Source organism: Falco punctatus (genome assembly GCF_963210335.1).
Source record: "Falco punctatus genome assembly, chromosome: 1".
Lineage (NCBI taxonomy): Eukaryota > Metazoa > Chordata > Aves > Falconiformes > Falconidae > Falco > Falco punctatus.
In genome coordinates this window covers 44,849,815-44,869,140 of record NC_137580.1, presented here as the reverse complement: position 1 = coordinate 44,869,140, position 19,326 = coordinate 44,849,815, and the positions used below count along the sequence as shown (strand labels likewise).

Genomic DNA, 19,326 nt, shown 5'->3' with positions numbered 1-19,326 from the left:
CCCGCCCCCGCCCCGGGTCTGAGGCGCTGCCACCCCTCACCTCAGGGCCCGGCAGTGCCACAGGCTGGAGGGACATGGCAAGGGAGGCCCATAGGCCTCACCCCGGGGGCAGCAAGGAGGGGCAGCATCTGCCTCAGCCACATGCCCCCTGCCAGGCCCTCCTGCCCCTCCACCCCATGGCCGTCCCTGTGTTTTGTAATGCCTGCTTCTGTGAGCCCAGCAAGCCCACCCCACGGTTCAGCCTCACAAGCTGCGGCCATGTTATCTGTGAGATCTGCTTGCAGAAAGGTAATGGCTGCTGCAGGCCCCGGGCGGCCCAGCCCTCTGCTTCAGGCCCAGCCCTCTGCTTCAGCGGGTCAGGCAGTGCTGGAGCGCACACATTTCTGACTTGGAAAAAAGAAAGGCCTGCCCATTTCTTCTTGTTAACCAACTTTCTAAATTCTTGCTATCGATTTTCTTTAAATAGTAAAACCACCTGTGTCTGCCTCCAGATGGCTCTGGCTGGAGCAGTGTGGCTTTGAGAGCAAGCCTCAGACACAGAGAACTGGAGGCTTTAATAAAAGTTGAGTCTGCATGCTGATGATCCATGACTGCAATGTCAAAAAGACAAGATGGGATTCTGTTCTGTGTGATTTTGGAAAGAGCATGCTTTTTCATTAGTGAAAAAACAATCTGCAAAACATAGGACTTGTTTTGTTTATATTTTGCTAATAGTCTATAGACTTTTTAAATCTCAGTGTTGTCATGGAACACTAGAAGATTTTCAGCACCATTAGGAGGACTGGAGGTGATGTTTTGAACCTCTTCTGTGTTTTATGTAACACCTGACTCATCTTCTGGGACTCCTGTGATGTGCTTAGATGAAGATCTGTGGAAAAGACAGCAGAATAAGGAAGTTGCTTTTCAAAAGAAAAAAAAAAAAGCAGATAAATATCAATGTTTTTCCCTTTGAGGTCATGCCAGACACCCTGTTTTTTGTAAGGGCACACAGAATAAATGATCAATCTGTATTTCACAATTAAAAACTTTTAAATAAAAGTTTTCACAGGGTTGCTGTTGAGGAGAGAGGGTCATAAAATGCAGCCTCTAAATACAACTTTCAGGCTCCTAGAAACCTGAATGACAGCTTTCCTTTCTGCCCTTAATATCGTTTGGCAGAACAAAACCTGAGACATTATACATTTTTTGCTATGAATTCAATAATAATGTAATCAGTTTTAAAAGGTATTTACCTTTTAAAGATGTTTATAAACGTTAATAGTTAGAATCCTTAGAAAGGAAGCAGCTAGCAAAATTGCCAATTATAAATATTGTAGTAATATGCATTTACTAGATATATTTGCTATTAATTTGCAAGTAATCAAAGAGACATTTTAATAAATGATAACATTTTAAAAAGCTATTTGATGAATTTTTCACTAGTAAAATTCACAAGGTAAAATTAGTAATTCTTTGAAGTTAAGGTTTCATATATTTTATTGAGAGAGCCAGACTGGGCTCCACTCTAAAAAGTCGTGTATCTGGTTGACTCTAACTCATTAGTGCACTTAAGCATACGTTTAATTAAACCAGGCAAGTAGTCCTATTTAAATCAACAGAACTAAAAGTCACCTGCATTCAGTGACACTAATGATATTCATAAAATCATTTACATGAATGCTTATTTGTAGGAATAAGACCTGATGGCATTCACATGCATTTTCCCTGTGCAACTGTGTGTAATGGTTATAGGATCAAATTCTTTATTCATGTTTATTTGATTTTCTTGTATAACTTGCAGATTCCCTCCACAAGCTCCAAACAAAGGTTTAGGCATTAAATTCTATGAAAAATGCATTCAATATCTATTCAGTTTGATGTATATTTTAAACGTGTCTTTACCTTACAGGCAAAAAAGATGAATGTTTGATCTGTAGAACTCCTTGTCGTACATTAGTCCTTTCAAAACAGGTAAATGAAGCTTTAGTATTGTATTACATTAATCTGTAGTTTGCTTAACAGCTGAATTATTTGCATGTGCAAAATACTTCCCTTTTATTTGCCAACTGTGACATGAATATTTACTGATGATAGGTTGGTAGACTTAGATACTTATGCACTATACAGCTTTTAGTTTTACAGATTTCTTCAAATAAAAGTCTATTGAGACTTTTCAAGTTTTCAGATTCTGCTGGACTGTAAATCACTCCAAACTTTTCAAGAAACACGACTGGCTACTGTGTAACATCAGTGGCTACTTTCAAAATGTGGAAAAATGTCTATTGACTTTGGCATTTGTACATCAGATAAAGTGGATTGTAGTAAGTTGTTTCATGTAATGGACTGAATTGAAAATTTGCGTGGTGGCACATCAATGTTTTCAAGTGTATTGGCTTTTTTTCCCCATTTTCTCTTAAGCTCAACTGTTTTCCTCATGGCTGTGTGATTAAGTGAGGATCTGAAATACTCTTTGGAATTTTTGTTATTCACTAGAGAATGGATAGCTTTTGATTCCCTTTCATGAGAAATCATTAGAAAGATTTAATTTTCACATTTCTCCCAGGAAACAGCTTCTCCTTAGCTGATTTCATAAATGGGTTGTGGAAACATTTATATGTTTTCCATGACAACAGCTAATACATGAAGTCCTACAAGGCTACAAGGCAATCATGTATGTGAAATAGAGGACAATTTGGGACTAACCCTGAAGAGGTAACCTTGAAGAAGGCCATGATTCCTCTAGATATGTTTAAAACTGAGCTGATGTATCTCTAAATACAAAAATCTTTACCTCTGCATACTGTATATAAAAAAGTAAAAAAACATTACATTATATTTCATATTTATAACCACAGAGTCTTGCAGGACTGAAACAGGGTGAAGAAGATAATGTTAGCAAAAATAAAAAAATACAGCAAAATAACAGAAAGCACACATAATACAAAGGAATAACGCACACAGTAACCAAAAAAACCTAAAAAGCCTCTCATAAAACTTCTAAAGGAGGTATTTTAATAAGCTTTCAATATCAGCCTACCCTGGGTAGAATTTTTGTTATTAATTTCAGTCACAGAATGATTTAGGTTGTCAGGAACCTCTGGAGGTCATCTTGTCCAAAACCTTGCTCAAAACAAAGCTGATTTTGAAGTTAGATCAGTCTTTTCTGATTGGCATTTCAACAGAACTTGATAATTTACTCAAAAAAAAAAACAACAAACCTTGGAGGAATTTAAAAATGCAATGATTGGGATACTAACAAAAATTTCATTAGAACCTGACACTGTTCTGGAGGACTGGAAGGAAACAAATTACCATATTCTTTTAAAAAAGACATTAATGATGATTGCTTAGCCTTGATTAAGAACAGATAAAATGATTGGAATGATAATTAAAGATGCATATAAAAAAGTCATGGCTCTATAATTCAGGAACCAGAGTGGAAATATACCTGGTAACCTTTATGAGCCTGATGCTATGGAAGAATTCCCAATGAGTAGGAGGTCCTATAAATGTGTTAGAACTCCTTATTAAATTGTATATAGTGGCAATCAACATCTACACTTTAAATATTCTCATCCTTACAGTAATGCATGCTTGTCACCTTTATATCTTATGATCCCCACTTGCTTTTTCCCAGAGGATGCTTAAGTGTTATGAGAAATCAGAATCTCACTGTTCATCATTTCAGAATATCATCTTAACATCTGCTACTCCTCCATGGAACAGATAAAATATAAACAGAATTCTACAAACCTTTATTTCAAAGAGTTTACATCATCAATGAAGCTGGTTGGTTTTTATTATTTTCAGATCTGATAAGTATTTACAGCAAGGTCATTGCTTTGTTAGGACCCTAAATAGTTTTTTAGAGCTTGCCTCCTATGAATACATCTTAAAGATGCCAAATGTATTTTTATAAGTACATTAGTTTTTCTAGATGACTTTTTTTGTCTTGTTTGTATTTTCTTTACTTAAATACCATAGACAGGTTAGACTGTGCTGTCTGTCTATCTGCTTTCCTCTTTCTCTGCCTGCCAATTCACCTTAACCCTGTGGAAATTTTTGAATGCTTTGGTTAATGTCAACCAAATTCAAAAGAGCAGAGGAAGTCTCAAATATAATTAATTTCCTCCTGTGAGTTCTATAAAAATTAGTAGCTGGGGAAAGCAAGGAAAAGCAGTTTAGTTCCCCTGGTGAGAGAAATGCATGTACAGCTCATCAATAATCCAAAGTGCATTTGGCAGCCACATACACAATTCCACAGTAACCAAACAGTGCATGCCATCTTTGCTCAGATGAATTGCTATACATAACATCAAAGTAGCTGATGTCAGATTATGGGGAAGAAAAGATATAAATCTGTTGCAAATCCAGGTTATTAATTTAGCTCCTCTCATAATTATTTTTCATACATATGAAACTCAATTCCTTCTTACTATTGAAAGTATGTAATATAAACACACATTGAATGTAGGATTGGCAAATACAGCTCTTATTTAGTCTTGGATATTTGACTTCCCAGTAGTGTTATAGTATTTCTGGAGAAGGTAGAGATATTGTCTCTCTCAATGTTTGTGCGTTTCGAAATGGACCAAAGCCTAATTATTTTTTATTTCAATGCAATATTTTTAATTTAAGTGATAGCACTTATCTTTCTATTTTCTTAGTAGTGTAGAAAATTGTTGCTTCATTCACAGGTACTTATTTCTTTCAATGATTCACCCTTTTTAATTTTTTCAATTTTTTAAACTTTTTGAGATTCTTTAGTACTTCTGTGATTAATTTAGATTTTGCCTGCAACAGTTTCAGTTCTTTTTGACTGGATTTTGAAATGTGCTTACTTACATGAATGATACCTTTTTTTCTGGGACAATCTTCTTTTATCATCTAGGTATGTTGGGATTGCTTTTGCTTTTTCATTTAACTTTTGGCTAGTTGCAAACCTATCTTCAATTATACAATCACAATATATCAAAGAGAACATTCCAGTTTACAGTTTACAGGTAGATGAAGTTTGTTTTTTGTGGGGCTAGATTCCTCATTTTAAAAAGCTGTTTACTGTTACAGTAGAAGGTAACTGAAATGTAATCACTGTTAGTTCTTAATATATAACTATTTGAGCTTAATACTATAACCGTTGTAACTATTTACTTGTTCTATTTTGTTTGGTTTTCTAATGAATACATTGGAAATACATGTACACATGTATTCTGCATTAAAGTAACAAATAAGTTATCTACCTTGCTTTGTAGATTTGAGTAGATGTCCAAATGTCACTATAATTCTGAAATTCACATTATATTTTGTAACATTTCTTTCTCACCATAAATAATAAATATATCTTTATTGCATTGATAGCTTAGGTACAGGGCACTTACTCAGCATTTTCTAAAAATACGAGTGGCCATTTGTGAGGCTACATCGTGATCTCTGATTAAAAGTCTTAGTCATAAAATACCTGAAAAATTCACCTGCCATTTTAGGGCTTTTATTCTTCTGCTAGGATAGCAGTTTGCTCTCTAAAAGGCAGGAGAGATAAAGGGATCCTAGTCAGCATTGGAACTATTCTTAAAAAAGGACTTTCAAACAAAACTGATAAAAATATGCATCCATGTGGCTGGGGATGGTGAGAACCAAAAAGCCTGGAAAGGACTGCCAGAAATTTGGCTGTTGGTCTAAAGATTCCAGGGGATCACAATATCCTCCTTGAATGTCCTCTGGAAATTATTTCTTATTTACAATGAGCATATATGTGTGTAATGTATTTAAACAAAAGCAGAAAGCCTTCCAGATGGTTAATAAGGGAATTAAATGAAACTGGGCTTGTTGTCAATTTCTGTATCATCCTACTCTTGATCTGTCCATTTTCTATTTATGTATATTGATCAGTTTAAGGAATGCTTCACAACATGCTTTATTTAATATAACTTGCAAATGAAAATGCTAACCTTGATATACTTTCTTTTCTTGGTAGACAAATCCTGATATTCAATCACTGTTCGTGGGAATAGATACGTTATGCAAGAAATATGCAAAAGAAATAACACAGGTGAATCTGCCCTAAAAATTTTTAACTCTATGAACTAATCAGCAACTTCTAATGATTTTGGTATAAATGAGAAAAACATATGAGTGAATGCTTGAAAATTAATGTATGTCCATTACCATCTTTACTCCCTTAATTCCACAGTTTCAGAGTTCTTAAGAAAGCATAAATTATTCATCACAATCACTGCTTCTGTTTTCAAACTCTCTCTGAGGACCACTACTCTGGTTATTTTAATAGTGTAAAATCACTTTCAATGCCATGCAATGAAAAATTAGATCTGCCAGAACCTTAAACATGCCCAGATAGTGTGCCCTAATCACAGCAATAAAAAGTTACACAGTGAAAACCTGAGCTGGCTAAAATCCTGAGCTGAATTCTTTGTCTCTCCCTTCCTTCTTTCCCCTCTTTTTTTTTTTTTAAATCAAAACAGGTATGTTTTTTCAGATAAATGCAATGAATGATTCCAAGGTAAATCCAAGGTAACTTTCCTCCCTGCCTTCTGTAAACTCCAGGCAGGATCCCTTCCTTCAGGCTTAGTTTCCAGCCCAGAGCTTTAGTAGCTGTCTGTGTTAAAAGTATACATATAAACTCCCATTGTCTTCTCATTTTCTGCATCTTTTAATCTTGGCTTTGGGACTCATCCTTGTCCTTGTCCTTCTTACTGAGCATTTCAGTGGTGTTTTCACCTGCTTTAGGTTGAACTGTAGTAGTACATTGTCTCTGAGCCCACCTGCAACCTTCATTGTATATTTTCACCTCCCCTGGACTGGTACTTGTTTGATCTTGTGGTGAGCTTCCTGATCCAGCAGAAAAGTAACCCAGGGAAGATCACCTGCTTTCTTCCATGGTGATTATGGATTCACATTTTCTCTACTCTATGCTTTACAAACTTCTCCCAGGCTGAGCACGGTCCCTCTCCACACTCCTTTGAAGATGTATACAGGTGACACAGGGTAAACAAGAAGCCTTCCTCTGTCCTTCCATACACACTTTTTAACAGCAGGTATGATGATCAGCACTTATTCTGAAAACTGAACAGATTTAGACAGCTATACTGTGAACCACACAGGAATACAAACTTCTGTAATATGTCAAAGAAAGGAAACAGAGGACATGATGTCAAAAGACTAAGGTGGGTTTTCCATAGTCTGAGATAGCCTATGGGAAACATATTAAAGTGTAATTAGAGCATTAAGGTATGTTCAGAACTTCTAACAGTATCAAAAGACATAAAAGCATCTTGTGCTCTGTTAGGGCAAAAATTTGTTACAGAATCAAAGGATCGTGTGGGTTGGAAGGGACCTTAAAGACCATCCAGTTCCAACCCCCTGCCATGGGCTGGACACCTTCCACTAGACCAGGTTGCTCAAAGACCCATCCAGCCTGGCCTTGAACACTGCCAGGGAGGGGGCATCTGGGGCTTCTCTGAGCAACGTGGTCCAGTGTCTTGCCACCCTGACAGTGAAGAATTTCTTCCTAATATCTAATCTAAATATATCCTCTTTCAGCTTAAAGCCTTTACCCCTTGTCCTGTTGCTACCTGACATTGTAAAAAGTCACTCTCTAGCTTTCTTGTAGGCCCCCTTCAAAAGCTTTTGGTGGACATTTCCCCCCCATTTAATCGTCAAGTTGTTTTCTGAATATTTAGCATCTATCACATACGATGGAAGGGAGATCCACAGGTTATACACTGTGTGATGATGATTTCCTTTTTTGGGTTTTAACCTGCTACCTGCTAGTTTTATTCAATACTCCCGAATCCCACTCTAGAGGAAAAAATGTAACCATTCCCATGCACTCCATCTGTGCTAATCATTAGTTTTAGACGGCTAATGCATCCCTTCTTCAATAGTCTTTTTTTTTCAGCCATGAAGACTCATATTCTATGTGGTCATTCTTTTACTGAAGCTCTTAAATACCTCTGATTAATCTGAACTGTTTCCAGACCTACTATATCCTTTCTGAGATGTTAAGCAGACTCAGGATATTGTACCATACATTCGTACAGTGGAATAATGATGGCCCCTATCCTATTCCTTTTTTTAACTACTTCTAAGACCTGATTTACTTTTTTGAATGGTACTGAGCACTGAACTGACATTTGAACAGATATGTCCTTTATAGACTCAAGACCTCATTTCTGAGTGGTGGGAGGCAGCTTAGAGCCATTATTTTCTGAGTGGCTGTTTCTTCCATCAGTTCTTCTGAAGACATTTCTGATCCTTTGATGAGTATTCAGTGGGAACTTCCCAGGCTCTTCTACAGTGAATAAAAGTAATCATTTCAATTAGATGCTCTGCTATGGGTTTATGTTCTCACGAATGTTTCTTCTTGGTTCTCTCTATCCCTACACATTTTCTGGCAGTTTTCTTACACGTGAGAAGAAAGATTTATTAGTAACTTGCCTATTTTAATTTGTTCCTCAAGCTCTTGTCTTGCTTACCTTGTATGTTTTTACTTTTAACCTGTCATAGTTTATGATCCTCATTTGGGCACAAGAAGTGCTTACACACCACCAGACAGTGTGTCTAACAATTATTTTTTAATTAACAGGATATTTTTACAAGGCAAGTTATAATTGCCAGTAAGACACATTACTTTTTATGTTGCCATTAATTTTATGTGTTTGCTTAGAACTAACGAATAAGAAACACCGCAGCTAAACTGCCTTTCTGATGTCCTTTACTTTGTTAGACAACACAGTGTTAAAATACAAATTCAGTGAAATAAATCTACCAGTTCAAGGGTAGGCCATACTAGATCAAACGAACGTTATAATACTTTCTTTATCAGTGATTAGAACTTAGAATGTTTTGTCACAGAGGATTTAAAGAAGATATGTTAAATGCTTATTAAAATATAGAAGAATTTGAATACTGTGAAGTTGTTCTCCACTTTTTTTGCTGAGGTTGTGTGAATATTACTAGGTGAAGGTTGATAGAACTGTATTTATTTTTAGATTTCAGAATTTCAAGAAAAACACCGTAAACATTTATTAGCATACCACAGGCAAAAGGTAACTCTAATTGTGATTTCTTATTTTCATTGCTTATATTTGCCTTGTTGCTTTGGTTTATTTTTAGAAAATATGTAGAGGAATGAAGGCAGTGGGTTGATTAGCATTGATAACATGCAGCTGTGGCCTTGCCTCAGAGGCACTGGATTGATTGACATGGATGATGTGCAGGTGTAGCTCATTCCTGATAAGTAGTTAAATAGTCCTGAGGATGGGGAGGGAAGGATGGGTTGGGGATCAGATGGAGAAGGTGTAGTGTGGTCTGACCTCTGGAGGAAGGAGATACAGCACAGACAGTAGAATTGTGACCAATGGTAAAGCCTTGTTGCAGTCTACTAGTTTGATTGTGCTGCAACAAAAATATATTCACCTTTTAGTGAAATACTTACCATAATTTATCAGTGTTGCTTTGTTTCTGTAATTATGAATACCAGGTTTTAGTTGTTTAAAACATCTGAGGACTTTATCAATTATGTTTTGTATTATTAAATAATAAAAGGGTTTATTAAATAAAAACAGATTGTAGTTGTGGGGTGGCCAAGATTACATGGACAGTCAAAGGGCAGGGAGAGAATAAATGAATTCACTGTATGGCAAGCTGTGGAAGAGAAAGTGGAAGAGGCGGGGAGAGACTGGTACTCAGATTACAAACCTAGAGGAAAAGAAGACTAGGGCTGACACAATAAATGAGAAGCTTGAGCAATGGAGAACAAGACTAAGGCCTAGTACCCTGCATTAGGGGTAGCTCAATAGAAGGAACAAAATTAATTATTCTGCAAAGAATATGTACTGAATTTGTGACTATGCCTCTTCCTCTGTAGGTTGGAAAGAAAATTTAATTTTCATTTCTGAGATGCTTCTAAATGATAAAATAGTTGGCTGTTTCATTCATTTCTAAGGACATGGTCAGGTACATTACTTACAGCTGCTTGGAAATACTGGTGAATCAACACATTGATAGGCGCCCTATGTATGAAATGACAGATGGAAACTCATATTGTTGGTCAGTTGTCCATTTTGTGTGTGAGGAGAGCATCTGATACAGTTCTTTCAAGGTTCTGTCCTGCTTTCAAAGCCAGGCAATGGAGATACCCTGATTTTATTCCCCTTTCTAATGTATTGTACTAACTTGAGATTGTAAAACTGAAACATGTAGGCAAAGTAAAATCAAGCTCTTAGCAGAATTTTGCATAAATAGAAATGTTATCTCCAAAGAATCTGTGCAGAGTGTGGATACTTTTTGATGATAAGTTTCTAAGTTATTCACTGTTGAGATATTCATTTAACAGCGGTTATAAAATACTCAAGGACACTGCTTGACCTAAGGAAGGTGTTTAGGTGACAATACAGAAACAGGTGAAGATTTAGTTCGTTGCTATTTCAATGGCATGCTGTTTTGGGTGTTTCTGTTGTGTTGTCCATTCTATGAATTTGTTAGTACTTTAAACCTACTTGCATTGGATTGGGGTCAGAAGAGTCTGGTTGTCTGAAATATGCTATATGCAGCTATGGCTAGCACTGGTGAAGCCATTTTGGTAGAGAAATGGTTTGACAGTGAGGCTGAGGTGAGCAAGGAAGAGTAGAGTTTCCCGGTGCAATGATATACCCACCTCCTTCCTGTGAGTTTCAGTTAGCAATGCTCCCTCTTTCAGGGCTACAGGGGGGAGTCTGGAGGAACTGGGGAAGGCTAGGTCACAGCTGGCAGAGGCACACAGGGTGAAAGAGTGGGAATAGATGCTCACACTCAGGGTTATAATCTCCATTTGAGTCTTCCAGCCACTGGCTTTGAGATAAAGGTGAGTGGGAAAAGGACAGAGCAAGAATAATTTACAGTATAATCAATTTGGCAAATGGCCAGTCCCTGGGGAGTTGAGGAAGCACAAATCTGCCTGTGACACAAGTGTTTCTTCCTGCCACTCTCCACTCTGCAGATCTTGGCCTTTGGAAAAGGTGAAGTACTGCACAAGGAAATTCACACCCAGGTTCTCACACTTGCCTGTCTTTGTGGTCTCCTTCCTCCTTGTCACTGTCAACCAACAGCTCTTATGAACTTGATAGAAACTTCTTTATTGTTGTTTCTATGAGTTGTTCAGATACTGGGGTACAGATCATGGTGTGTGGTGTGGGCACTTATGTCCTTATTCCTGGCAAGTCTAGACCCTGTGTTGTGCTAGGACCCAAAGGTGTTGAAAACCAAATAGTTATTCACCTTTAAGTGTTTTGGCCTTAAAATGACCCAGTCTTGCAGAATGACAGGGTAAAGTACATTCTTCCTGACATCTGTACTGGTTACTTTCTTAATTTAAACTAATTCTCACGTCGAGAAAAAGAAAAAAAGAATACAAAAAATCAGATCTTATGTAAATTTGATTTTGTCTTTAATCTGCTTTGCAAATTTTTACATCTGCAAAAAGAGAATAATATTGCCTATAAACAACATGATTTTATAAAGGTGTATCAGGTAATGATATTAAAGAATTCAAATAATATTATGAGAAGCATGAAAAGTTAACGTGAAAATTTATATTTTGTCTTCAAATCAAAATATGAAAAGTGTGAAGTAATGAAGGACTAAGGTCACACAATGGTAATTAAATATAAAATATAGATGCAGTATTGAGACTATTGAATGAATTTTTACATCCTTCGTAAAATATAATGTATGATCATGTAATGGAACACCGTAAAAAATACACATACTAGGGAGCTGACCTAATGTTCTTGACCTTAATGTTCTTTAATTTTGCAAGCTCGTAACATTCTTTAATGGAGATATTTTTGGTTGTGTCTATAACATGAAAGGAAATACTCTTCACATGAGCTTATTACAAATAGATACTTTAAAAAAACTGAAAAAATTTTGAATCTGAAATGACAAATATAGGAAAATGGTATTTGGTATTTTGTATAGTTACTGGTATTTTTCCAAATAATTCCATATTAAAAGGCACATTACTTTTATAGCAGATATGGAAAAGAGGAAGAAAAATATAAGCAAACTATTTTTAAGCCCTTTTCTTAGTATTCATTTATCCAATATTACTAGCACACTTAACAAAAGGTAGTCAAACTAAGTCTGTAACTGCCAAAAAGAAACATTTTCAGACTGACTGTTCAATGGATCCATATAACAGCTATAGTCTTGCCCGATCTAAGATTAAAACCAAAAGAAAACAGCCTTTCAATACTTTAGAATACTGGTTGTATGAAGATGAAGTTGTGTGTCACAAATTGATTTTGTTTAAATCTATGATTATCTCACAGACAGTAAAGTTGGAAGAATCTCTCAAGAAAGTAACACAACAAATGCATCAGATACAATGGTAAGATGTTTAATGCAGCAAAAGTAAATGAGAAATAGTCTTTGTAATCAAACAACAATATGTTTAATTTGTAAAAATAAAAAAAGTCATGCTTTGTTTGCCTTTCTCATATATTGTGTTGTATAAATAGAAGAAGCATATTTTTACAGAAATTGTAAATTACAGTACAGTGATTTCTGTCATCAGGTCCATTTTCTTCACATTTATCAAGCCTGTCAGGAAGGAATCCTTTTATTTTTTAATACAAATAATTCAAAGCATTTACTTTAAAAATGAACTTTTAGAAATTCATATCGTACCTGTATTCTGTTTTAAAATTTTTATTTGCATTTACATGAACGTGTTTCTGTTTTTTTTTCGATAGGCTTTCCAGCATCAGCCTGGAAAGTACTATAACATTTCCTAGTATCTATCCCATTTACAAAATTATCAGATTTTTGTAACATGATTCTTATCTTTTCTGTTTCTAGTAGATATCAACTTGACTTATTTTAAATTAGTCTTTTTTCACAAATGCATCAGAGACAGCCAAGTGGTAGCTCATCATTATCTCCCTGTGCATAAATTGATACAAATTAATCTTTTAATCTCATTTATTTCCAACTTATAGTCAAAGTTCTTATGATCCTTATGTGCATTCTGTGTTATTACTTTTAATTTAATTAAATTTTATTTCAATTATTTGTTTGAAAATAGCAAATTTTTAAAGTCGTTATGTAGTTCTCAATACTGATGTAACTTTCTATCTTCAGAACTTCCTGTCTTCAGATTTCACAAACTGGGCTATCCCTGAGTCATCAGGGAGTGTATTAAACAGGATCAGTTGCAAGATTAAACTGAAGGGGACATCACTAGTAACATTTCTGCACTCTCTTCACCCTTTTCTGTTGTTTCCCTTGTAATACTATTTGTGCTATACTTACCCAAATTTATTACTCTTATCTCTGCTTTAAAGTCCACATGGCCTATACAGTACTCTAATGTTTAAATTGAATTAACACACAAAATGTACTATCTTACTACTGTTTTAAAATATCTGCTTACATAAAAAAAATAAACAAGATGTCAGACATCTACTGTGATCCACCTATGGTGAAATTACTACATTTTCTGTATAACATTTGTTTCTATGTCCTATTTTATCCTACCCGTTTTCAAAAACTACTGGCAAAAAACCCTAACAGTCTTGGTCTGCTTTTGCCTTTTAGTGAATATGGGTGTTAAGAGTACATAGTGTATAGTTACAATGTACTTCTCACTATTCTTAAGAGAAGCCCTTCATGAATGCCCCTTTATGAATACCAGTGATCAAGGATGCTGAAATCTCCTTAATAAGCCAGTTCATGAAGCCAGCAATTTAATTGCAAAATTTTGTTGATCTTTATTCCTTTTCTGTGTTTCATCAGTATAGACTTTCTTTTAACTCTGATGGGCACCTAATATTGTAATATGGTCTCTTATGATGCTTAGTGTAATATAACTGAAAGCAAAAGAATGTGAAGGAAACTATATATGTGGTGGATTATCATAGTTTATATATTTTTATCCACAGCCTCCTTTTTCTTGATTACATCTCAAATAAATAGCATCTTGGTTATACCAAATACAGAGTTCTTACTGAACTTCAGATTTTTCACAGTTCTACCAAGATAGTGTGAGCTAGGGCTTCTCCTTGCATGCCCAGTAGACATATTCCTCCCATTTATGGTTATTGGCAAAGCTATCAGTTTTACGTAGTTGTTGGTGAATAGCATAAATATGCCAACATTTCCTTTGAAAACTAGATTTTTTAAAGTTTGGGAAATGTATAGATCAAAATGAAACTTTTTGGCTCAACTGCAGTTAATACTTGTATTTTAACATCTGTTATTCCATAAAATACTTTGCCATAATGTTATCCTAAATTGGTATTCTTGGGCATGTAGTGACTGATAGAGACATTATGATATAAAGAAGAAGGTAATAGCTTATCAAATAGATGGTTATTTTGCTTCATGGTAAACAGTGCCGTGTTAGAAACAGCTAATGATGGATAAAATGCTTTGATTTTGTGCTTTATGGACCAGCTAGACAAATGAACTAACCAAACCAGCTTTCAATCTATATCTGTTGTTTCTTCTGTTTTCCCATTAGTATGAAGCCTCCTGAACAAACTACACAACTACCATTTTCCAGTACAAGTAGAAATCCACTTTCCAGTAAGAAGTGTTGGTTTAAGATACTGACTATGGAAAACTTATCACTGGATATAGCTATGTTCTAATATTAAATTTATTAATGACTTTAGTTCCTTCAAGAAAACAGAATGATTGTTCCTCATGTTCTCTTCATCCTAGTCATCCTTCTGCTTCTGAAATGTAGGTACAAATCTGTTGTCAATGAAAATGTTAACATAGACAATATGATATTTCATACACAAAACTTTTTTTTTTTTAATGAGTTTAAAATAACTTTTCTGATTTTGTGTTTTCTTTCTGCAAACTGTGTAAGTACAGAAGAATTGTGGAGGGTCTTATTTATCCAAGTGTACATAATAGCTACTTGTATACATTGCCTTTGTACTCACTGGAAAAAATTCTAAGGCATGATGCACCTTATCCTAAAGACTTTCTGGATAGATAGATTGATTAATTAGTGAGGAACTCTTCCCACTGACCGTAGGAAAAAAATTAATGACTTGTACAGACACCTGTATGTACATTGTAGTTATCTGAAGTTAGATGGGATGAACTCCAGTAAGGCTGATTAAATTTATATAAATGGACCATACAGCTTGCTCAAGCTAACAGATTTCTATACCTGTGACTGTGGCTTTATTTTTTATAAAATATAAAATTTCAGAATGCCTTCATTTTGGAGAAAAGTGACAAATATATAAATATGCATATATATTCCAAATTAAATATCAGAATAACAATGCCAGTCATAAAATAACTTTCTCTGTAAATGTCTAAACCAAAGCTCAGAATCAATAGTTTTTTCTTACTGCTAGTGGGATTTGGAACAAGTTCTAAATACTCTTATGTGTTATGCATTATATATTATGCTTTTCCATTATTAGTAAAATCTAACATGAAAATATAGTTTTAGTCATAAAGAATGGGTTAATTTTATGAGAATGTCATGCGTTTTTTCACCTTTATTATAAGAATGGAGTCAATGGAGATTGATCCTGTACCTTCACCAATGAGGAAAGTAAGTGACGTTTGTATGTATGTTTACATAGATATGTATATGCTTTTGATTTGTTGTGCTCTGTTAATATTGCAAAAAAATATGATTCCCCTCCCACATTCAAAACAATTCTTATTTACTTGCTGATTTCAGTTATGCTTGATTATTAGTAGAAGTCAGACACTCCTGAAAAAGGATCCAAAAGGGAATAAATCACAGCATTGATTTCTGGAGTTACATTCTCCACATGCCACATACAGGCTTTTACGTTTCTGATGCTAAATGAAATGGCAAATTCTTGAAATCTTAGTATGTTTATATTATTAAAATGTTGTAACTGTTTCCAAAATGAATGTTGTTAATACATGAAACTGAGAGTTGCAATTAAACTTAAGTTCTAATATATTAAGAAATGGAAATTTGTGTAAGGTTTCTACCTTTACTAGTCCTCATGTCGATGTCTGCAGTGCAGATCTGTGCTAGCATCTCAGGTTTTCCATTATAACCTACGAATTAGTATGTGTGATTCATCTCATTCTAAAGGAAACTTGTTGGTCTCATTCCTGTTTCTCTTCCTTGACCACAAAGGGAATTTTGGGGGATCAATCTGGGTGCAAACAATGCAGATATCTGAAGTTAGAAGAGGTGAATCACATGGCACTCTTCAGATCACACTGATTTTCAAAACATTGCTGAAATTTCATTTATGATGGATAAAAGTGTTTGGGTTTTTTTTTAAGCCACAAATCAAGCCAGTTGTTATCTTTCACCTTTCATAAACAATTTTGTTTGCTGCTTGAGCAGGTGATCTTGCTTCCACCTATGCTCAGGAGCATCAAACACATGTATAGTACCTTCATATGTTAAGAAAAAACTAGGTGTGGAAGTCAATGGTCTGAAAGCAGTGCTAGAACCTGATATTTGAGTAGGGAATTGCAAGCTTTGAATGACATCTCTAAGATGAGAATGAAGGCAGAAGCTTTTCACTGTATCAGTATTCTGATTAGGAGAGGTAACATCCAGGAACAGATACTAACTTAAGAATGGGATCTGATATTTTTCTTATCTGAATGTGACAGAGAGGACTTCTTGGAATACAACTGAAAGACATGTACTCCCACCACCAACCACCCCACAGAGCTCTAAAAAATAGTAACTTAATTCTAAGGTTTTTCATTTTAGCGTTATGAAAAAAACTGGCAGCTGAAAGCACCAGAAAGCTGCAGGCTTTACAGACCTTAAAAATGTAACAATATCACTTAAAGTATCTTCATTATTAACATACATATTACACTGTAATTAATACCTTGCCATTCATTTAGCCTGAGACACCAACAGGTCCAACAAGATTATCATTAATAACTCCACCACAAGATGGACGTATGGGTGAGTAAAAGTAAAGTTTATAACTGGATAACATTTGCATTACATTAAGAGGATTAATAAAGTAAAATGCATACATTAGCAATTTACTAAGTAAACTTGAATTGTGTTAAAGTATAAGAAACTTATCATGTAGACCTCATTCCAGCAGATGGGAAATGGTTAAAAATTAAGAATGAAGTAAGTCTTCCTAGTACTGACCTACCCTGTTGCGTAAATAATTACTCGTAAACAAAATGATTTTTGCTGAGCAATCATAGCTAACGTTTGCAAAGAAAATACTGTAATGATGTGTATGGTTGAACAGAACAGGCATACTTGCAATATATGTTGTTGATCCTCTATTAACCTTCATAATTACATGTATTTATAGTTACCAGAGATTAACGTTGTCCATAATGTCATGTTAAAAACCACATGAAAAGAAGGGGGGAAACAAAATGAAAGTAACAAAGGTTTTTCATAAAAAAGCAAGGTAATTAATTTGAGATCAAGAATTTCTTCAGAAAGGTGATTTATTTTTTTTTCTTTTTCACCATAGGACTAATAGAGTATAAGACATTTTATCTGCTTGTGCTTCCTTTCATTCCTGGCCTGTTGCAGAGCTTGGGTAACACTGATGTAAATAAGTCATGAATAACAGCCTACTGAAATTAATGCAGTCTCCATGAGTACTGTTTATTTGTGAGGAGTTCCCCAGAATTCCTAATGCTCTGCAAGTCAACCATTTACATGTCCATCTCATTCTTGGTTTTACATTCAGCATGTTTCTGTAACAGTCCATTTCAGGCAGTATTTCACTTGGCTTCAGCAGTTAATAGAGTCCATCTCCAGCCACATAGGGAACTTTTAGCACTCTTGTATTTTCACATGGTGCAAATGTCCCAAAATGAAGACAAATACAATTGCAATGCAATTGTAATGAAGGAGAAAAAAATTGCTTTTTCTATGTTAAGTCTGATTTATATATTCAGATCCTTCCTAAATGCATGCTTGCCTATAAATTTATGAATAACAAGATAGCAAGAGTTGAGGTCAACTGTTTTTTTATTGTGTCTAAATATAAATAGATATTTAATAGGATGATAAAATCATATGTAGAACAGTTATGTGTTCAGCACATTTCAGAATCAGCCCATGAAGTTTTGCAGTGGGCAAGACAGCATACTTGCAAAAGTAAGGGCAAGTAGAAACAGTGATTTACTGTTGCACTAAAGAAAGTTTCTCTCTCCAAGATGGACGGGGCAAAAAAGAACAGCTGAAGAACTGGAGTACCTCAGCAGAGCTATCTTGATAGTCTAATAATAGTCTAATAAATGAGAGAAGGTGAAAGAAACAAACATATATGTTTAATTTGAAAAAGATTTGCAGGAATGGTGCAATATTATGTTTTCATGACAGTTAAGCTCTAAGTAGGATTAATCTGTTGAGACTAAAGACAACTTTTCACCTTTACCCTCTGCTGGAGTGTTGCTGAGATCTATTGATAGTTTTCACTTTTGCTGGATCTTCCAACAAGAGGTACTGTAAGACAACTCATACCTCAGCTAATGTTTTGTCTGTGCTAAATTGTAAAAACACGTTATTAATTTTTAGGGGTATTTTAATCCTTTTCAAGTGACTTTATTTTGTCAGCCAATTCCTTATCTTTCATTGTCTATTGTAATTGTGCACTATTTTTCATTCTTGAATAAATCAATCATGAATTTGTCCAAAATAACGCACTTAAAGTACTAAACTTTGTTTCCAAAGCTCTCTCTTAAGTAAAACGGGTAATTCATGTTGGTCCTGTTTCAAAAATTTGATTCTTACAGGTAGTGTATCCTACAGAAGTTCTCAGTCATCTGGATTAATGTCAAGTCAAAGCAGTAGGGCAGGATCTACAAGGTAATTAAATACCTTTCCAACATGTTACTGTCTCCTATTTTGTTTTCCATAATTTCTCTTGTATGTCCTGTATTAATCTGTACATTTAAAGGTTATATTCTATATCTGAAGAAATATTATTTTGCAGGCTAGCTATTACCTATACAAATGTGTTATTGTTGGAATCTTTTATTTCAAAATTGTGCAGAAATAATCTGAGTTCCTGTAGCTGTGAACATATACAGTCATGGTGCTTTTATACAAAGGGTAGTAATTTTATAGTAGGGAACTGCAACAACATGTCTGCTTTATAATTCTTCTAAAAATCAGAGATGACAACACAATATCTACACAAGAGCTATTCTTTGAATAACCTGAGCATCTTAATGCAGTGTGTAGCAGGTGTTTCAGGTTTTCAATCTGAACATTGAAAATGCCTCTAACTGTAAGAATTAATAACATCAAGAAAAATCTTGGAATGGCTCCAGAAAAAGTACTTTTGTTCTCTATGATCATTTAGCCAAAAATATCTTCCC

The 19,326-nt window shown here is 35.0% G+C and overlaps 1 protein-coding gene across 1 annotated transcript in view; it reads left to right on the top strand.

Annotated features, from left to right (window-relative positions):
* The first annotated feature begins 3 nt into the window (after positions 1–3).
* RNF212 (ring finger protein 212) overlaps positions 4–19,326 on the top strand; it is a 45,774-nt gene continuing 26,451 nt past the window's right edge. Inside the window, exons 1-10 of the mRNA XM_080366698.1 lie at positions 4–288; positions 1,889–1,950; positions 5,954–6,028; positions 8,988–9,044; positions 12,309–12,367; positions 14,501–14,565; positions 14,655–14,724; positions 15,517–15,562; positions 16,864–16,927; positions 18,739–18,811. Of these exons, the coding sequence (XP_080222824.1) occupies positions 75–288; positions 1,889–1,950; positions 5,954–6,028; positions 8,988–9,044; positions 12,309–12,367; positions 14,501–14,565; positions 14,655–14,724; positions 15,517–15,562; positions 16,864–16,927; positions 18,739–18,811 (785 nt within the window). The 5' untranslated portion in view covers positions 4–74. The remainder of the gene's footprint in view (positions 289–1,888; positions 1,951–5,953; positions 6,029–8,987; positions 9,045–12,308; positions 12,368–14,500; positions 14,566–14,654; positions 14,725–15,516; positions 15,563–16,863; positions 16,928–18,738; positions 18,812–19,326) is intronic.